Here is a 21,122-nt window from a genome sequence, read left to right on the forward strand (position 1 = left end):
TTCTAATTTTTCATTTGTAAAATAAATCTTTTCTGAGTTTTGTGCCTTCAGATTCTTGGCCCTAAAAATGTCTGCCTGGTCCCCCTTTGTTCCCCCCACCCCAAAAAAAGAATTGCTAAGTCACAAAATAATATAGACAGCAAATAAACATTCTCAAAAAGTAAATATTACTAGTAAGTGAAGAGATACAAATTAAAACATGAAGCTACCATTTTCCCCTATTAAAAAATTTTTGTTGTTTTATTATGAAAGTGTAACACACCTCTATTGCAGAAAATAAGAAAATACAAATAACATCCTGTGCGTTGATCTTTTTTTTTTTTTTTCTTTTTTGCATCTCTGATGATTTTGTTAGAACTAGTTCCTAGAACTCCTGTTGCTGAGTCGAAGCATATTGCATTTTTAAGGCTTTGATTATCTTTTGCCAAGTTGCTCACCAGAAAGGTTGTATCAGATGTACGAGAGTATTGGTCTATGCATTCTCTAATCCATATTGTTTATGTTGTTTATCTTCACCATTTTGATAACTCCGAAGTGGTATCTCTTTGTTTTAATTTGATTAATGATCAGAACATATTTTACATGTCCTAACGTACTTCAAATTAAAGAAAAACTTCAATGCCACATTATTTATAAGAGAAAAGACAGACACGCTGTCACACACACACACACCCCTAAATGTTCAACAAAAGGAAAGAAGTTAAATAAACTATACTTCTAAACAATAAACTGTGAAGCTGTTAAAACATTAAGTATGCAAAGTATTTTTACTGACATAGGAAAAATATTTATTAAATAATATTAGCTAAGACAATTAGAATGGTAAATTTTATATGTAATTTGATCTCTGCTATACTCTTTAAGTATATAAGAAGAAAAACCTGAAAGAAAATACGCCAACATGTAATTGCTTCTGCATGCTAATAGGTGTTTTTTAATATTTCATAATTTTTAATACTTACCACATTTTTATAATTAACATTTGTCTCACATTTGTGCAGAAAACACATTTTTGTTAAGTATACTGCATAAATGGTGCCAGAGGGGAAACTGTCCACCTGCATTTTGTATTCTAAAGATAATATTAAACATTTGGTATTAAAACAGGGAACATGAACAGGTAACATAAATAAGATTCTGGTAAGCAGTTAAATAGCCAGTTGTCAAAATGTTAAATGTTCCACTTGCTTCAGAAGCTGACAGTTGTTGGAATGCTCTGAAAACGGAATGTTGTTTATGAGTTTTTTCCTTTTTAGGTTGCTGCTGTTGATCTTCTGGTTCCTGGAGTTGGAGAACTCTTTGGGGGAAGCCTCAGAGAAGAACGGTACCATTTCTTAGAGCAGCGATTGGCCAGGTATTGGTGAGACGTAGAAGAAACAGAATTCAGAAATTGGGGATGGGGCACTCAAAGGCAGTCATGGCAAACTAACAGAGAATAGCGCATGGGCCGTAGCTCCTGACAGACTTGGATCTCAGATTCTGTGTGACCTTGAGCAAGTTGTTACTTAACCTCTCTGAGCTTCTCTTTCTGAAAGGCTAGAACTATTATATGAAACACAATGATTTTTTGCCACTATTTGTATCTATCTCTCCCTATGGAAATAGCTTTTTTTAAAGTTAATGATAGGGCTTCCCTGGTGGCACAGTGGTTGAGAGTCCGCCTGCCAATGCAGGGGACACGGTGTTCGTGCCCTGGTCCGGGAAGATCCCACATGCCGCAGAGCAGCTGGGCACGTGAGCCGTGGCCGGTGAGCCTGCGTGGCCGGAGCCTGTGCTCTGCAACGGGAGAGGCCACAACAGGGAGAGACCCGCGTACCGCAAAAAAAAAAAAGTTAATGATAGAGGGGTTTCCCTGGTGGTGCAGTGGTTAAGAATCCGCCTGCCGATGCAGGGGACACAGGTTTGAGCCCTGGTCCGGGAAGATCCCACATGCCACAGAGCAGCTAAGCCCATGTGACACAACTACTGAGCCTGTGCTCTAGAGCCCGTGTGCCACAACTACTGAAGCCCACGCACCTAAAGCCCATGTTCCTCAACAAGAGAAGCCACCACAAAGAGAAGCCCGCACACCACAACAAAGAGTAGCCCTTGCTTGCCGCAACTAGAGAAAGCCCATGTGCAGCAACGAAGACCCAACGCAGCCAAAAATAAATTAATTAATTAAATAAATTTTTTTTAAAAAGTTAATGATAGAAAAAATTTTCCCCCTTATAGTTTGTTCTTCACTTTGTGTGTGTGTGTGTTTAACTCTAAATTATGATTGGCAGACTCCTACAGGGCATAAGGACAGGCTCTGAACCAGGGAAAGGATAAAGATGGAGGGAGAAAGAAACTAAAAATATCCACTAAGCTAGCATTTAGAATAAGCAGTTTTCCCTTCCTCAGGTTTTCTACTATGTAAGCATCTTGATTTAGGTATTTGAATAACTTTATTTTAACTCACTGTTTGAGACCTGGGAAATGTATCCATAAACACCAGAAAATGTTTTGGATATGAGGAGGAGGGAATCATGTTTCTAATCGAACCACCACTCCTGTATATGCATGGTCAGCCAACAACCCACAATGACTTCCTAAACTAACCAAGGTTATAAAGCTCTGTTTTCCATGGTTTCCACTTTTACTGTGCCAGACTATTTTAAAAAATGACTTTCCCATGTTGAAGGCTTAATCTTTCTCTCCAGATAATACTAAGTTTCACAGTAACCTGGAAAAGTCATGATTGTTTGACATGTTTATTAAATTAGCCATTTGTTAAGACCTTCTTTTCCTAATGGAGAAATGCTTAAAAAGTTGTTGATTTTCCAAGATCCGAACCTATGAATCTGTTGAGTAACTTGGTTTTGTAATCCCAATCATTTGAACGGCTCTGTTTGGTTAGCGTCCAGAAGAAAGGGGATAAATATGTTCTGGGAGGACTCTTTTATCACATAGACTACTAACTCCTTAGTATTACTATAGTGTTAAAAAGTCCTGGAAAAATCGTGGAATTGAAGTGATGGTAAAACTCCTTAGATGGAAAGAATTTGAAGATTTTCTGTTGTTTTTTAAAGCACAATAAAAATCACACATGGCAAGGAACTTCATCTGTTGAAAGATTAATTGGTCTGTTTTCTTTGCTTGCTTCCTTCCTTCAGGAAACCTTTCCTCATAACATTAAATGTTTACCTAATATCTGATAATATCCAAATTTGTCTTTCCTAATGAAGTGGATATATGTGTTTACCTGTCTCAGAGATCTGTCTGTGACTTCTGTTCATGTTTTTCATATTTTTGTATATTTGAATTTTTCATAATCTTGATCACTTTGAGGTACACAGTGGTCCCAAACACTTGTAAGGGCTGAAACTAAATTTCATGAGTACTAAGAGCTTTAAGTTTTATTAACATTTCTCAAATTGGCAAAAACCAATTTGCAGCCATGTTATGAAGGCAGCCTCAGAATCTGTATTATTGTTTTAATATTGTGGAAAGAAAATTGTGTCTCTACATCACTTGTCTGTGTGTGCCTTTCAACAACCCTATATAGTAGTAATAGTACTTTTCTTATGTCACAGGATGATAAATTTATCTCAAATGAAGCCCTTCTTTTGGGCTCTGGACCATACTTTCCTTCTATAGCATTTATTATTTGATAATACCTTGGACTATTGGTTTTCTTACTATTGGTTATCCTACCTTTCTTACCACCTAATAAAGGCTCAGCTTCTTAACTGCATTGCATGTTATTTAAGAGCACAGGTTTTGGTGTGTACTTCTTTATAAAGAGCACTGTGCACACAACCCAGAATAAATGTTTGGTGATTAGTATATTTATCTTATTGCCATTCTCCGAAATAATTTTGTTGTTTTCCTTTTACAGGTCAGGACTGACAGAAGCCTACCAATGGTGAGAATGTGACCCCTGATGACTCTTATTCTAGCTGTGGGTCTGAGTGTGAAATAGTTTTCACTTGTATTTCCAGGGTGCTATAGAAGAGTGTTAAAACAATGAACAGGTTCTCAGATTATTTACTCCCTTTGAGTCTTTGAAAAGTAGTAATAATAATGTCTGTCATTTATTTATTACCTGTTGTGTGCCAGATAACTGTGTTAAAATTTTGATGTATATTGTCTCCTGTAATCATCACAACACCCTGTTAGTAAGGTACTATTCTTATTCTCTTTTTATTATCCCTCCAGGCCTGAGGCCTAGAGATGTTAACTAACTTAAGCAGGAGCACACAGTTAGAAGCATAGAGCTGGGACTTTGTTCCTAACCATTATGCTTCATTTTCTCTATGTGTGAAATTAGGAGCTTGAGCTAAGTGGTCCCTGAGGTCTCCACCAACTGTAGAAATCTAAGCTGCTTAGGGAAGATCATCTGTCTGCATTCCTAAGTTGTTCTGGTGTTCTTTATGCAGACCCTTTCTTCAAGTACTTTACAGTATGTACAACTTATTTATTTATATTTGTGTAATAAGACTCTTTCAGGATCTTAGTATAATAATATCAACAAAATTATTAATTCTTTTGCTGTCCTCAGGAGAAGGAAAGGTTAAATTACACACTTGCCTTTTCGTAATGCAGGAGCTGATTTCAGAGATGCCAAAAAGCCTAAAATTGGGTTCAAGTAATGGCCCTAGATTGCTTCATTATTTATCAGTAATGAACTTTGGCCTATTTAATCTCTCTTGAGTCTTGGTTTTCTTGGCCATAAAATGGAATGATAATATCTACTTCACAGGGTTATTGTTAGGATGAAAGGAAACAATACAGGTTAAGTATCTACACAGAGTAGAAGCTTAGTTAAGTTTCCGTCCCCCTTTCCTTCTTTTGTTCTGAGTCTTGCTATTAGGTAGATGAGCCTGATTGTCAAGCTTATGCATTTTACCTCAGTTTCTTTCTGTCTACAAGGTAATATTCATAGTGTATAAAAACTAGTTATATATAAATCTTAATTATTGGTTTAGACCTTTTCTGGTCTTTATTAATCATTTCAATACTACTCTTTCCCAACTAAAGTTTTCAAACTCCTAACATCTCCAAATATAAATATTTATTATTTTGTTAATAAAAGAGACAGCAGGCTCAAAATGGAGTCACTTGTACTAAGCTCACATCACCAAACTGAGACTTAATACCTAACTTAATTATAGTTTTGACATCTCCCAGGAGTGGAATCTTGAACCAGGGAATCTAAAATTACCTGGTCAACACTGGTGAGGTAATCTGCCTGATAGACCCCTGCCATCTCCTAAAGGAAGGCGACCTTGCCTGAAACCACCCACTCTTTGCTAGTAATTTCCTTGTCCTACCCCCTTTTGCCTATAATCATTCTGTAGAGCTCTTCAGAACTCTTTTCTATTGCTAGATGGGATACTGCCTGATTCATGAATCACTGAATAAAGCCAATTAAGATCTTAAAAATTTACTCACTTGAATTTTATTTTTTTAACAGTTGGGATCTGCTTTCTTTTATATGATAATCATAGCATTTTAAGGCAGAAAGGACCTTAAAAATCTCCAAGTCTGTGATCTCTCCTAGTGTTCTACCAAACTGTGAATAGCCACCCCAGGTGTCTAAGAATTTTCTCACTTCCTGTTTCTACACGCCACATGCAAATAATCTGTAACTAGTTCCATAATTTTTGTACCATCTCTTCTATAATCTGGCTACCCTAGAATCAATATAACAACAATCAAATAAAGATTCTTTTGAAAACTTGTTTTTAGAAGTAGATTTTTCCATCTGTCAAAGCAAAGGCAAGAAAAATGCTAAAGACAGAATCCCTCTTCTGAATTCAGTTTCCAGGCATTTATGCCAGTGTTTTGACATCGATGTATGAGAAATTTAAAGCCAGCTAAAGCTAGATACTGGACTTCTAGCAGCCGACTCAGATCCTGCAGGTGTTTGTGGCAGGTGGTTTGACATGCCCTTCATCTCATTTTCTCACTAAATCAAAGTGTATTCTGCCCCCATGCCTTATGAACTTAAAGTTAATTCAGCTACCAAACATTTCAATTACTCAAGACTGTGTTCCTTCCATTATTCCTGATAGTTCTTAAATACTAACTCCTGTCTTATTGATCGCTCACTTGGTTGTAACTCACCTAGTTGCAATTTGTGTTTTATTTTAGAAAGAGAAGTACTTAATCTTAATTGCCTAAAATACCAATACATGTAGTCATTGTTATTAATAGTGGGGAAAAAGGTTATAGTCTTTATCCTTGAGGAGCCGTATGACTACCAGCTGTGGTGCTTAAGTTTTATGCTGTATTTTTGTATATTTTACAAATCATTCAAGAAACTATAAACTTATTTTAATCAATATTGTATAATTCAAGAATTCCCACCATTAAATGACAATAAAAATAGTTATGGAGTCTTCCTCCTTCTCTTCCGTTCCTAAAACAACTTTATCCCAGGCTGGTGTATTGGAATCCGGGTTTGAATCATGAACATACCATTTTCTAGCATGTAGTCTTATGTGGGAATAGAATGTGCAAGGATGGGCTTCAGAGGCTGTGTAGCCTTTCAGAAAAATGACTCTGGACATCTTCTACTAGGCTTAAAGCAGAGAAGTCAAAGTTTTTCTTCACTCCAGTGCTCAAGAGTATATTTTTATGCCTTCAAACAATAAATCATCATATAGTGAGCATCTATTCCCAGACAGTCACTGGAGATAAAGGTTGGCTAAGATGCAGTTCCTGACCTTGATGTAGCTTACAGTCTAGTCTAGTAGGGGGTCTCTTTTTGTAATACATCAGGCAAAACTCTTCACCCTTCTCTGTGTATTGAACAATATAATTTTGGTAAGGAAAAACAAGAACATTATCATAGATATACCAAGACATAGAAGAGGAATATATTTGAAGAAAAATAAGTTATGAGAAATTTTCCTGTAGCCTCATGAGACAAGTTTTCTGTATATAAGCATCTAACAAACTTTAAAGAATAAGGATCAAGTGACCAAAGCCCATGAATGCATGACAGGATATGCTGCTGTTTGCCTGGGTAATCTTGGACAGATCACTTTAACTTCTCTGTAAAAAGACTGGTCTACCGCAGTGATGTGACGATAACAAATGATTGCAAAAAACTTTTGAAACATAAAATTCTGTCATAACATCTGATCTTAAATGAAGCGTTTATAGGTAATGATTCTCTGTTTTTCAAAATTAGGTATCTGGACCTCCGTCAATTTGGATCTGTGCCACATGGAGGTTTTGGGATGGGATTTGAACGCTATCTGCAGTGCATCTTGGGAATTGACAATATCAAAGATGTTATCCCTTTTCCAAGATTTACTCATTCGTGTCTTTTGTAGCTGAAGACTGCTTAAGGAAAACCACCCTGTGCCAGAGGTACTGCACATGAATATACATACAGGAGAATGCATGTTTGAACTGTTGAAATGCAGAAGTTTTCAATATGTAATTGTCATGCCAGAAGATACATGAAAGATACATGTGATCATGATTTTCATTGCAAGTTGAAGGCATTTCATGGAAAGATGAACTCCATCAAGAAGAGGTACTTATAGCAGATAGAATCTCAAAGCTATTGTGTCAATTAAAAACAAAATGAAGAAATTGAACTAGATGATCTCAAAGGTCCTTTCAAACTCTAGGACAGGATGAAATTGTGTATTTTAGTTTTTCAAGATTTTTTTTTTGATGTGGACCATTTTTTTAAAGTCTTTATTGAATTTGTTACAATATTGCTTCAGTTCTATGCTTTGACCGCAAGCCATGTGGGATCCCAGCTCCCCAACCAGGGATCGAACCCACACCCCGTGCACTGGAAGGCAAAGTCTCAACCACTGGACTGCCAGGAAGTCCCAAAATTGTGTATTTTACTTTGTCTTTAATCAGTAGACCACTGCCCTCTGTGACCTTTGAGAAGCAACTACTAGCTAAAAATAAAATGTTGTTGGATCTTTTCTCCCTTCCCATTTAACCTATGATAAATTCCCATCTTATTCTCATTGCTTTACTAAACATTACAGAAGAAAATATTCCTTTTTCGGGTCTTGAATTAAGAAAATTGCTATTGTGAATTGAAATCTTTTTTCATCAGTCTACATGAAAAATCACATTTAATAACTGTTGATCCTAAATTATAAAAGCTAACAAGATGTATTATTTAAACTAATCACTGTTGTGTTGCAGTTAGTTCATGTTAGATATTTATAACGTCTCTGATAATAAAATAGATTTTCGATACCTATGAAAGAAAAAAACAGGTTTTTAAATTCCATTTGGCCTTTTCCCAGTGAAATTTGGAAGAAAGGTATTTTGCATCCAAGATGAGGATATATAGCTAAATGTAAAGGGAGGATAATTCTGGAGTCAAAAAGTAACAGGGCATATTAGAGTGAGAAGATCACTGATTTGGGACTTCGTGACCTGACGGTTCTAGCAGTCACAAGTATGAGTTTGGATAAGCTACTTACTCTGTATGAGCTCATGCATCATTTTCCTCACAGACTTGATATAGTAATTACATGGAAGTGTGTGTGCGTGTGTGTGTGTGTGTGTTTAAAACTGTGAAATGCTACACAAGTTTTTTTTAACTCTACTTTTAGTCTTCGTTGAGATGCAGATATATGGGCTTATGGCAAATGGTGAACTCAGTAGGATTCATATGTATCAAATAATTATAAAAAGGCATGCATGCCTGAATAATCAATTTTCTAAGTCTCATTAGATGACTTATCTTAGGTCACTTCCTAATGAGTTTCTATATGCACTTTATTTTAACCTAACTCAAAATCAAACAACTGGAAAGAACTGCAGAACCTAGAGTTGGAAGTCATAGGAGACGCTGAGAGGTTGTCAAGGTCGAACTTCTATGTAAAGCAGAGGGATCCTATGTACCTTGGCAGCCTCTTGGCAAAGAGCCCAGTACCCCACAGAATAGCTCATTCCATTTCTGAAGCTCTCTAATTGGTAGCTTCTGCTGAGCTAAAATCTGCTTCCCTGGAACTTTAATCCTTGGGCTTAGATACCAAGTTTAGGACAGGATAAAAGGAAAAATTAAAGCTTCCATAAGGCTTGCCTCAACCACGGGTTAGAGAGATAAATTCATTTGTTTACTCAACAGATATTACCTGAGCTTATTCTACATGCCACAGACTGTGCTAGGTGCTACATAAACAGTAGTGAACTGACCCTTGCCTTCATGGATTTACAGTCTATTAGGGAAGATATACCAATGATAAGCAAACAAATGTATTATTTCAAAATATGGTATGTGCTATAAAATTTTATGAAGAACAAGGCAATCATAGATTAGCTTGCTAGAGGGGGCATCCCTGAAAAGGCGATATTTAACCTTAGACCTGGAAGATAAAATAGAGAAACCATTTTTTTTTCTTCTTCTTCTGTGTAAAACATGTTACTTATGTTTACTAGGTTCTGCTTAAGAATATAAACAATGAAATATATATATGTAACTTATTTTTTAAATTCTGTTAAAGTATAGTTTAAAAAATCACACACAAAGATAAATCTTATTTAATTGGAAACATTTTCTTATATGAATTATTTACCCATTTGTGCTGGGTACCTAAGTTTCCCACCCCAAAAATTAGTGAAGAAGTAATTCTTTAAGAAGTGTGGCACTATCAGCTCTCCCTTTCCCTGAAGTCGCTAAATAATAAAATATACCGTATTTTATAAGATTTCAGGTTCATTGTAATCAAGACCCCTGTGGTACAGGGAGATCAACTCGGTGCTTTGTGACCACCTAGAGGGATAAGGAGGGTGGGAGGGAGGGAGACGCAAGAGGGAGGCGATATGGGGATGTATGTATATGTATAGCTGATTCACTTTGTTGTGAAGCAGAAACTAACACACGATTGTAAGGCAGTTATACTCCAATAAAGATGTTAAACAAAACACAACCCTGTGGTAGTGTTTGGGAAACAATTGTTTGGATAAAATAGGTCAAGCACTCAGATTCTGTTCCTCTTCTTACGTTTGCCTTGTAGTCCCTCTTACCTGTCCATGGCACTGCGCTTGCCACGCACATCTATTAGAAATCAGTGAAGGCTGTCTCTGTCGTAGCAGGTTGAGTATGTGGCTGTGGCTACACACATGGGCCTGAGAACACATGGGCAGACACTGTCAGCAGCGACTTGGGGGGGAACGATCACCTCCAGCCACAAAACACACAACCGAGCCTGTGCTCCCCTAGGGTTAGAGAAACCATTTGTGACATCAGTTAATTTGATTTGGCTTTTAAGTCTTGATACTGTATTTTGTGGAGTAAGAATCACAAACATTCACAGGCCCAAAACCTGGATGCACTAATAGTTTCCAAGGCTATTAGGGATCATGCCTGCAGTGATTTTTGAGGAGCCAGTCAGAATTGTGATGTTAACATGATGGCATCAAAAATAACAGTGATAGAAAGAATACTGAATGAGAGAAGCCCCAGGTTCTGGTCCCAGTGCCACCATTGGCTGAACTGTGGAGCATTAGGCAAGATCATCCTTGTGGCCTCCAGTTACTTCATCTGCAGAGCTGTCGCTTTGAAGTAGATGAACTCTAAGGATCCTTCTGTCTCTTAATCTTCTAGGAATTTGTGATGGACATCGTCACTAATAATAATTGATTTAAAGTGTGACCTTTAGATTTTATTTTAGTACATACTAGGTCTCCGAAAACTTACAATGAGGTCAATCGCTGAAAGTTTAACAATAGACTTAAGTGTGTTCAATGTGTGTGTATGTGAGGTGGAAAAGGCTCCTTCTCAAGGAGTCAAACATACATTCTTCCTTATCTGAGTCTCCAGCAGTGTATTTCCGAACCTTCATACTTATGTGTTCATTCTTTTCTTTCACAGTTGATCACATAATGAGTATCTGGTTGAAGCCAGACACTTGCCACTTCAAACAGCCTAGTCATTTACACCTTTGGCTCAATACTTACATTTTACCAATAAGTAAACAAAAAACAAGCACTAATGTCAGACAAGGATGATGAAAATGCCAAAACTAAACCATTGCTTGCAGGCAGCATCAACAGAAGAAAACCTTTTAAATGTTGGCTTGTCAGCTGATATATGAATATCCAGATTCTACATAGAAACAGCGTTGTATAATTCTATGTATAATGAACAAAAATGTGGATTTAATAGTTAAGGATGGTCTGTTCTATAATACCATAGGGCTTAATTTGTGAGTTAAAAGGGGGTTTGAGGGTATTAATTTTCACTTGAGTAACCAGTTTCCAATGAGGGAAAAATCAGATTCTGCTTTCCCAAGGTTTCCAAACGTTACCTCAAAATAGTAACCCAAGTAAGAGTGTATTCTAAAACTTAGAAATGTTTTTTTCCATCATTAGTTCCCATTCTCATTTCAAATTTTGAAGAAGGTGGAGAAAAATAGTTACTTTCCATCTGGCTGTCCGCTTGCCTGCGTAAGTTGTGCTGTCGTGGGTTTGTGGGGTTTTTTTGACAGGGGGGTTGGGGGGGGATTAGGAGGGTCTGACAAGAACTTAATTGTGTGAGTGATCCATTCCAGATCTAGACATAGCTCTCCTACCCTCTGACCCAGCCCAGAGACTCTTAACTCTCACAGAACAGCAAAGGAATGGTTTGACCTTTTGTCCCTCCCAAACAGAATCTGCTAGAAGCACCCCTCTACAGTGTTATACATTCATATTCTCTATAAATTGAATCTAGACATTTCACGCAGGACTGAACAGGCATTGAAGATGCAACTGGTGAGATGGATTAACTCTACCCTTCTTTAAACCTCTTCAGGTAATTATAGATGAGAGATGCTTACTTGGATTGTTATTTTATTCATATATTTATTTGAGTAAGTGGTGAGGCAAGAACATAAAAATGCAGAGTTGAAAGACAGATTGGCCTGGATTGAATTGATAAGAAATGTCTGGGGCGTTTTGGCTTCTGATCAATATTTGTATTCAGTCTGCAATCTAAAGTATGTATAATAAAAAGAAAACAGGTAGGAGTAATATCTGACAGTAGTTCTTGCCAGCTTCAATTCCAATGAAAAGATGGCAAAAGCATTAAGGAAAGAGTGGAAAGCCACCTTAATCACCCTACACCAAAATACTTCAGTAGGATTTCTGTAAGACAGGTCTTATTAGATCATGGTTAGCACCCCTCCAGAAACTTAGACATTCCACCATTGTCAGGAGCCCTGGATTGCCCCTTGGATCAGCTAACACTCCAGCTGGCTCTTGTGCAGTTTGCTTTGGAATCCAGTGGATTTACAGCCATTATTAGTACACTGTGTGGTAGTTTCTGGGGGACCTTTGTAAAGAAATCAGGAGTTTAGATGGTTCGTAAGCTGCCATTCAGGCAGCTAATCACTGAATTAACATAGTTTATGACTTTTCAATATCCTTCTGCTACATCTTTACTGTTCATAATTGTTATTAATAATATGACTATCATTTGGACATTGCTTTACAGTTTACAGTATTTTTTAACATGTCCACAATATATTGTGGACCTTGTTCCTTTGTAGCTTACTGTGCCTGAAATTTGTTTGGTTAAATTAGTTTATTTGTTATGGAGATTGGTTATTAGGAATTCCTAATAATGAGGGGGAGTAAGACTACAAATAAAGTTCACCACTCTCAGCCTCCAGAGAAACTGAAAGCACTGAACTTCTTATCATAATCAAAGAATCTTGCCTTTTAAGCCCCAGTGCAAAACACACTTTGGCCTCTGATTTCCTTGTTCTGTACAGGGAGAAGAAATTTAAGAATGTGATGGAAAATGATGGTTGAGCCCAAATACATTCTAGTAAAGAGAAACATTGAAAATGGAATACAGAGTCCCAGACCCAGCAGTGTACTTAAGCTCACTGTGCAGTTTTTTAAATGAGTCTGTGTTCACATTTGTCCTACTTTCCTCTTAGGATCATCCTAGAATATACATAGAAAGGTAGATGAAAGAACTTTGATAGGAATTATTAATAGCCTCCCAAAGTGATCAGCCTTTGATATTTCAAGATGATACTCTGAAAATAGAAACTTGGTGGGCCCGTGCAGCAAAGGTTTTTTTCGTGCTACAAATACACATGTACACAGAACTGTATTTTGCAGAACCTGGCTTCTGCCACATGCAGAACCTTCTCTGCACACTGGCTCAACAAGAACTGCTGGTTTGCTGTTTTCCAATGATCCTAGATTTGAAAAATCTCTTAGAGATCATATCCCTTCCCCTGTATATGATGTATAAATTACCCTCCTCTGTATTTTTCCCAGTTCCTACTAATTTACCCACTGAACCTTCAGTGAATTAAGAACTGTCTGTCTTAAGAGGTAACTTTTTTTAAATACTTGGAGAACTCTGATTGTGACCTGATAGTAACAGAACCGGCCTCTCCATGGCATGCAAATATAATAAATTAGAAACAGCCACACACTTTCTTCTCCAGAATAGAATTTCTGTAGCTGCTCACTTGGGACAGTCTGTCCTTCCCTGAAGAGCTGCACCCCACTAGGGTGTTCGCCAGGCAGAGTATCCTTAAGGTGGGCCTTTCTCTTAGTAGAGTAATGCTTCTTTTCACTGTCCACTCAGCTGCTACCCAAGTACCCTGTGATACCAGTCTTGACGTTAGAAGAGCTTAAAGTCTCCAGTGCCTCCTCCCTGTCTGTCTTACAGCCTATAGTAATTGTTCCTCCTCCTGTATCTGTAATACTGCTGAAAGATCTCAGAGTTTCAGAATGTTCAGGGCAGTACCAACCCCCTTTATTTGGGGATTGCAGAAATGGACTTGGGTCATATATAGATTTGTTGTTGAAGAACAGTAAGTTCCTTTACTGAAGATTTCTACTGATACTACATTTTCTTTGCATTGCCCCAAAAGGCAGAAACGGATTCCTTATACAGTTAGGATACGGCTGGCCAACGATCTCTTTAAATGTAATTTCCATCTTCTGCCTTCTGTGTTACAGGTTTTTGCGTCAGGAAACTGTCGGGTCAGATTCCTGCCAGAAAATGTGCTGGATGTTTCGTGTCTTGGAAGGGGTATTAGACGTAGAGGGAGAAGACTCTGGTTTATGTCTGACGCTCTACTTACCAGCTGTGGAACCTTGAGCAAGTTATTTTATCTCTGAGTTTGTATACTTATCTGCAAAATGAGGATGATATTTAACTTACAGAGTGTTGTGAGAAACGGCGAAGACTGTGTGAAAGGGTTTCATAAGTTGACAACACTACACAAATGTGAGGTCTCCTAAGGGAATCCTTTTCAAAACTCAAAAAAATCTGTATGAAGTAAGATATTTATTACATGTTGAATGAAATGTTTTATAGCCATAAAAATTATAAGAGAAAATGTGTTGAAAATTTTTTAAGTTGTACTTTGCAGTTACAACAGTGTAAAAGCTGTGCACATGGACTAGAAGCATATGGGAAAAAATGGAATCAGCTGTTTCAGGACAGTGGAATTGAGCGACTTTTCTTTAAAAATCTCTTTGGCCTATTCAGTTCAGTTCAGTAGACGCACTGTGCCAGGTTAAGTGCTCGATTCTGTGAACACAGAGAAAAATAGGATATGCTCCCACGTCTCAGGGACTCCCATTTTGTATAATCTTTGTTAAAGTTTATTATGCATAAGAATCACCTGGGGAGCTTATTAAAAGTTCAGATTATCCTGATACCACCCTAGAAAGTCTGTTCCACCCTAAAAGGTCTAGGATGTAACAGCACACAGTTAGCATTCTTCAAACAGTCACCCTGAGTGATTCTAATATAGGTGGTTTAACTTCACACTGTGAGAAACCTTCAGTGAGGTTTTAATGTTTTTACTGTAAAAAGTAATAATTAGATCTGCTCATTGAAGAATTTGATTGTTCTGTCTGGACCTTTTTTTTTAATATATATATTTTTTAAAATTTTATTTTTTTGGCCGCATTGGGTCTTCTTTGCAGCGCAATGGCTTTCTCTAATTGCAGTGAGGAGGGGCTACTCTTCGTTGCGGTGTGTGGGCTTCTCATTGCGGTGGCTTCTCTTGTTGTGGAGCCCGGGCTCTAGGCGCGCGGGCTTCAGTAGTTGCGGCACATGGGCTCTCAGGTGCATGGGCTTCAGTAGTCGTGGCACACAGGCTTAGTAGCTGTGGCGCATGGGCTTAGTTGCTCTGCGGCATGTGGGCTCTTCCCGGACCAGGAACCCATGTCCCCTGCATTGGCAGGCGGATTCTTAACCACTGTGCCACCAGGGAAGTCCCCTGTGTGGACCTTTGAGCTGGCTTCTGTGCCTCTGTATCAAGGATGGGAAAGCCAGCCTGCAGAGTGGTGTTGCTCTGGAACTCATGTGGCATAGATCCTGCCACATCTCTCAACCTTTATCTCTGCCTCACTTCCTTTCTCTTCCACTACCTCTCCCATGTTTTTTCTCTGTGCATGTTTTTCTCTCTCACTCTGATTCCTCCTATGCCTGCAATACAGCAACATCCAGGTGCTTCCCCTTCCTTTCTCCACCCCTTCCCCCAACCAGATATGTCAACTTTATTGAAAAGAAACCCAACCTACTTCTAGTTTACTAACTTGTGCAGGAAGGCTCTTGTATCTAGTTAATGTTTCTCAGAAAACTTAGGAGTGGGCTATTCATGGATCAACAACCACAAAGATACCATATGTGGACCTTTTGTGTCTTTATTTTGACTGTCATTTCACTCTTGATTAACTTTTTTCTAGTGGGTTAGCAGCCTTCAACAGAGTCCTGTCCTCATCAGGCTGGAGTGTGCCCTGCATCCTGACAGAGCACTGCTTGTCTCCACATGCCTATGAACGGACTTGGGTGGCTGTCTCAGGCTACACACCTGTCACCTCTTAGTCACCTAGAATCAAAATATTAACAGCTCTGATCACACTGTCTGAGGCCATGAGGCTTTATTTCAAGAATGGTGACACTCCAAAATGCAGCTAGGATTTCTACCTTTTCATGTGTTTATATTACTAGTGTTAGTGTTTATATGACTTGCACCTCTAGATACCAAGGGTTGGTCAATGGCTTCCAGACTCCCTCCCTCCATTATGCTCCCTCAGAACCATATGAAAATACTGGTCCTCTTATATTGTCACTTGTCTTCTCTGCCAGAACGTGAGCTCCATGAGAACAGGAGAGTGTATTTATCTTTGTATGTCCAGTGCCTTGGAGAGTATCTGGAACATAGAGGGTACTCATTAAATAACTCTTGAATGAATTAGGTATCATAAATTAGGTGTCAAAAAAAAGTAAATGTACCCATCAGACAAAAGGGAGATATTCCTTAAAAAATAATTCCCAAACTGACTTTCCCCCCTCTATGTCTCTAAAATATTTCATAAATTGAATTTTTAAATTAGCCCTTTCAGCCTAAACCCAAGTCTGAAGCCACTGCCTGAACATAGAACAGAAAGTCAGGGATCAGAAGAAACTATGAGTTCAACTAGTAATTTGTCATTGTAATCTGTTACTGAAGGTGAGTTTCTAGGGCAACTCTCCAGCACTGCTTCTGGAGTACAGTGACTTAGTAGGCTTGTCAAGAACCTCTCCATGCTGTTCATCATTACATAACCAGCACCTAGCCAAGTGCCTTGCACATAGTAGGTACTGAGTAAATACTTGTTGAATGAATTATTTGATTGGTGGAGGAAATTCAGAAGCAAGTCCTAAGACGAATTTAGTTGGAGTCGCTCATATTTTTAGTTAGTGTTTTTTTCCACCTTGCTCTCTAAATCTAGATAAGTTTCTTGCCTCAAAATTGAAGGAGCTACTGCTTACATCATCTAATTCAGCAAACGTTAATTGATGCCTACTCTGTGCCTGTCTGTGGGAGGCACCCAAAGACAAGGAAAACCCTTACTGTTTGTCCCCATATAGGGGGGACAAACTGATAATTTTGTTGGACTGATGATTTCTCTGTGCTCCCACAATCCTTTGAACATACCTCTATTATAACATTGCCCACATACTACTATTGACATCTGCTTATCTATTTCTCTCCCCATAAAGACCCTGAACTTCTTAAAACCCTGGTCTTACTCACCTCAGTATTCCTATGCTGAACTTGTCATAGTAGGTTCTCAGAAAATCTTTATTGAGAACTGAATAACATGGACTTCCATGGTGGTGCAGTGGTTGGGAATCTGCCTGCCAATGCAGGGTTCAAGCTGTGGTCCGGAAGGATCCCACATGCTGCGGAGCAACTAGGCCCGTGCGGCACAACTGCTGAGCCTGCGCTCTGGAGCCCACGAGCCACAACTGCTGAGGCCCATGCACCTGGAACCCGTGCTCCGCGACAGGAGAGGCCACCACAATGGGAGGCCCGCGCACCACAGCAAAGAGTGGCCCCTGCTCGCCGCAACTGGAGGGGGCCCTCGTGCAGCAACGAAGACTCAATGCAGCCAAAAAAACGAACCAAAAAAAACACAACATTGTAAATCAACTATATTTCAATAAAAATTATTTAAAACTTTAAAAAAAACTGAATAACAAGTACATAAATAATAATTCCCAAGTAATATATATAGGAATATAAACATTTTGTACTTGAATAGAAATACATGCCTAAGTGTTTTCTGAGTTTCAAATGATAGATACTGGGTATGTCCTGCAAGAAACAAGATTGGTGTTCATGTCTCTATTAAACACCTTTCAAGGTATCTAGTTAGTTATCGAACCCATCTTTCCTCTGAGAATTCCCCCACCCCTATCCTAGCCAGTAAAACCCCAGCAGACATACTGGGGACATGAGCTTCCCTTGCTGGTAGGACTGGGATGGATACCTGACCCCAAATGGACCAGTCTCATTTTCTCTTAGAAAATTGGGGTCTGGACTAGTTGCTTGAACCAGGAACATGTAAACTTAGGAGCTCTAAGACAAACATGTACCTTAAGAGACAGAGAAAGTCTGCAGAAAGAGAGAACTGAAGGCAAAATGCTCAGAGTTGAAAAACCATATGGCCTCTGAGAGAGACAGACACACAGACTGGCTGCCTAGTTCTTGCTATATTTAGTCCTTGGTTGCTGCCCTTCCTGAGGCCACATTCAACTATTTCTTGGGTTCCATGGGATATGCCTCTTTTTAAAACAAACAAAAAAAAAACAGTAAATTCCCTATTGCGGCTTAAGCAAATTTTAAATGGGTATCTGCTTTTACAACTAAAAGACATTAGTACACCGTCTGACTTACGGAAAGAATTCTCCTTACTCTTTAAGCCTCATTACCTTTTCGTCACACATACTATTCTAGAATATTTGTTGATCAAGAAATTATTTAGAAGAGGAATTCCTGATAAATAAGATGCAGGAGGGTAAGTGATGACTTCTTTGCTTTTCAAGTTTCTTGATACTCTAAGTCACAAAAACAAATGAATGGAGACTTATTTACAGAGGGGATTGGATACACATCAGACCTTTCTTTGAACTACAAAATTGGATTAAAGAGGTTTTGAAGAACCAACACATTTGGCAGCTTCCCAAGACATCTATTTTTGAAGATTCTGCTTTCCAGAACTGTTTAAGGATGGCTTTTGTCACGGGCCTTAGCTGTGTTTCAGACTAGCCAAAACTGAAAAGTGGGAAGAGACTAAATCAGAAAGTGTGTGTGCCTAGAGCAGCCCAAACCCTGCTGCTGGGCTGGCATAAACACTCATGGCCAGATCTCAAAGTAAGATAAAGACTTCGTTCTTCAGAAACAGTTCCAAATATGAAGTTATAATGATGTCTGCCAACATGTTTCTAATGACTCTAGGAAAAGAAAACAACAACAAGTAAGTTTCCAGCTCTTTTCTCAGTGGACACTGGACCTTGGAGAAGCTTGCATGTAATTTGACTGCAGCTACTTTCTGTTTTTAGTTAATTATGTTAAATGTGCCTCATAACTTCCATTTCCAGTGGGGCTGTCATTTAGAAGGGTGCTGGGGGGAAGCTGTTTTAATTCTGGCTTTTGTTTCAGCCACTAAATGTAATGCCACATGATTGTTGACCCAACAGTAATCCAGTTAAAAAACAGGCTACAGAGTTACTGCATCACCAAAATTAACCCTGATTACATCAAATTATGTTGAAACAGACCACAGCTGTTTGCCCTGTTGAAGCAACCGTTTGAGAGCCCATCCAGAAGATACATCTGGGTGTCAGGAAGACACATTCTGGGTTTTATTTTTGTTTCTCAACATAAATGGAGGAGGGAAACACTCTGTTCTGCCCAGAGTGCTTGGTAGAGCTGAAAACCTTGTGATTCTCCAGAATTAAAAATCTTCATTCCAGAAGAGAAAAAACCTGAGATCTCCTGTTTCGGTTTTCTATAGGAAGAATGTAAGAAGGAAATCCAAATCTGTTGAGTATCACTCTTGTCAGCAAAAAGAAGTGGAACTGACTAAAGAGAAGGACAGTGGGATTTTTTGTGGAGGGCTGTATGCAGTGGTATGCTGGGCTAGCTCATACCAGCCTGTGAGAATGGATTGTTAAGTTATGGAAAAAATTTGCAAGCTGATTGCTAAAGAATAATGTTAAAATTAAATTATAATTAAAAGTGGAAAATAACAGGTATTTATTGGAGACGAAGTGGACAGATTGGAACCCTCAAACATTGCTGGTGGGAATGTAAGATGATGTAACCACTGTGGGAAATAGTTAAAGAGTTCTGTAAAAAGTTAAACACAGAGTCACAGTATGATTCAGCAATTCAACTCCTAGTTATATAGCCAAGAGTATGATAACATAGGTTCACACAAAAACTTGTACATGAAGGTTCATAGCAAGATTATTCATAATAGTCAAAAAGTGGAAACAACTGAAATGTCTGTCAACTGATGAATGGATAAATAAAATGTGGTACATGGATATAATGGAATATTATTCAGCCGTGAAGAGGAATGAAGAAAAACTGATATACATCAGAACATGGATGAACCTTGAAAACATTATACAAAGTGAAAAGTCAGACCCAAAAGGCTATATAGTATATGATTCCGATTATATGAAATATCCAGAATTGGCAAATCCACAGAGACAGAAAGTAAATTAGTGGTTGCCAGGGGATGGGGTTGGGGGAATGAGGAGTGACCGCTAATGGACATGGAGTTTCTTTTGGGATGATGAAAATGTTTTGAATTAGCAGTGATATTTGCACAACTCGTGAATACACTAAAAACCACTGAGTTGTACACTTTAAAAGGGTGGTGTTTATGGTATGTGAATGATACCTTAATTTAAAAATTAAGTCATATAAACTTACAATTAAGTAAGTTATATAAAAACAAAGGGAATAAACAAAACTCATCAGTTACTAATTATTTTAATACATTTTACTATTATCTTTGCTCTTGGCGTTACGTCTATTGTATCTTTTTGATGGAAATACTAAAGGTGTATTACTGTGCATCTCTTAACTCTGCATTCAGAGACATGAAGTTGATAGCTTGAAATTGTTTGCGGGGAAGAATTGTGGGGGGTTTAGTATTTGCTCCACAAAAATTGTCACATACTACCAATCGAGATTACTACCACCACCGGAGAGCTGGGTTTTAAACTTTTACCAACACATCATTGGCTGTATAGGTCCAACAGTCGTCTTGGATAACTGGTTAAAATTAGAGAGTTAGATGAGATAATCACCTGTGGCCTTTGGATCCCCAGCAAAACAAAGACTAGCAAACCTGCACAGTAACTGTGCATGCATTTGGTGCAGAAGAAAGGGCATTTCTGGTCAGCTGTTGTATGAAACCCACTTTGAGTTCGGGAACATGATTCCTCCAGCCTTGCTAGTGTTGGTACAAGGGGTTAAGTGATAGAGCCTGGTAGAATTATCAAAACGAAGCCAGATATCAGATAAACCGCAAATGATATTAATTCTTAGTCCCAGACAGGAGGGTATCTGGGGAACCTGTGTGATAGATTTGGAAACCAAGGGTTAACAAGCGGAACTTAATAGAATTACCTCCAGCTGTTCAGCCCTTCCCATCAGGCCAGTCCCTGCGGTTTAAACACTTCAGCTGCTTATAGGTACCTTCACAGGTACTGTTATCTGGTGTGGATGATCAAAGAGTTCTAGATGCCCCAGGGGTCCATAGCTCCCACTTGTCATCCTTTAAGGGTTGGTTCCTTCATTCTCAAACATTTACTGAGCATCTGTAATGCTCAGATGCTGTAATGCTCA

At 38.5% G+C, this 21,122-nt stretch overlaps 1 protein-coding gene across 3 annotated transcripts in view; it reads left to right on the forward strand.

The window, feature by feature from the left end:
* NARS2 (asparaginyl-tRNA synthetase 2, mitochondrial) overlaps positions 1 to 14,283 on the forward strand; it is a 141,810-nt gene extending 127,527 nt beyond the window's left edge. For 2 of the 3 annotated variants that reach the window (XM_082660926.1, XM_082660927.1), the window contains 3 exons: positions 1,257 to 1,354; positions 3,863 to 3,889; positions 7,166 to 9,833. In XM_082660926.1, coding sequence (XP_082517052.1) covers positions 1,257 to 1,354; positions 3,863 to 3,889; positions 7,166 to 7,310 — 270 coding nt within the window. In that variant the 3' untranslated portion in view covers positions 7,311 to 9,833. Of the gene's footprint in view, positions 1 to 1,256; positions 1,355 to 3,862; positions 3,890 to 7,165; positions 9,834 to 11,687; positions 11,756 to 13,929 lie in introns of those variants that run through there. The other variant, XR_014297122.1, reaches the window with a different exon arrangement.
* The last annotated feature ends 6,839 nt before the right edge of the window (positions 14,284 to 21,122 follow it).

Source organism: Grampus griseus (genome assembly GCF_964374135.1).
Source record: "Grampus griseus genome assembly, chromosome: 8".
Lineage (NCBI taxonomy): Eukaryota > Metazoa > Chordata > Mammalia > Artiodactyla > Delphinidae > Grampus > Grampus griseus.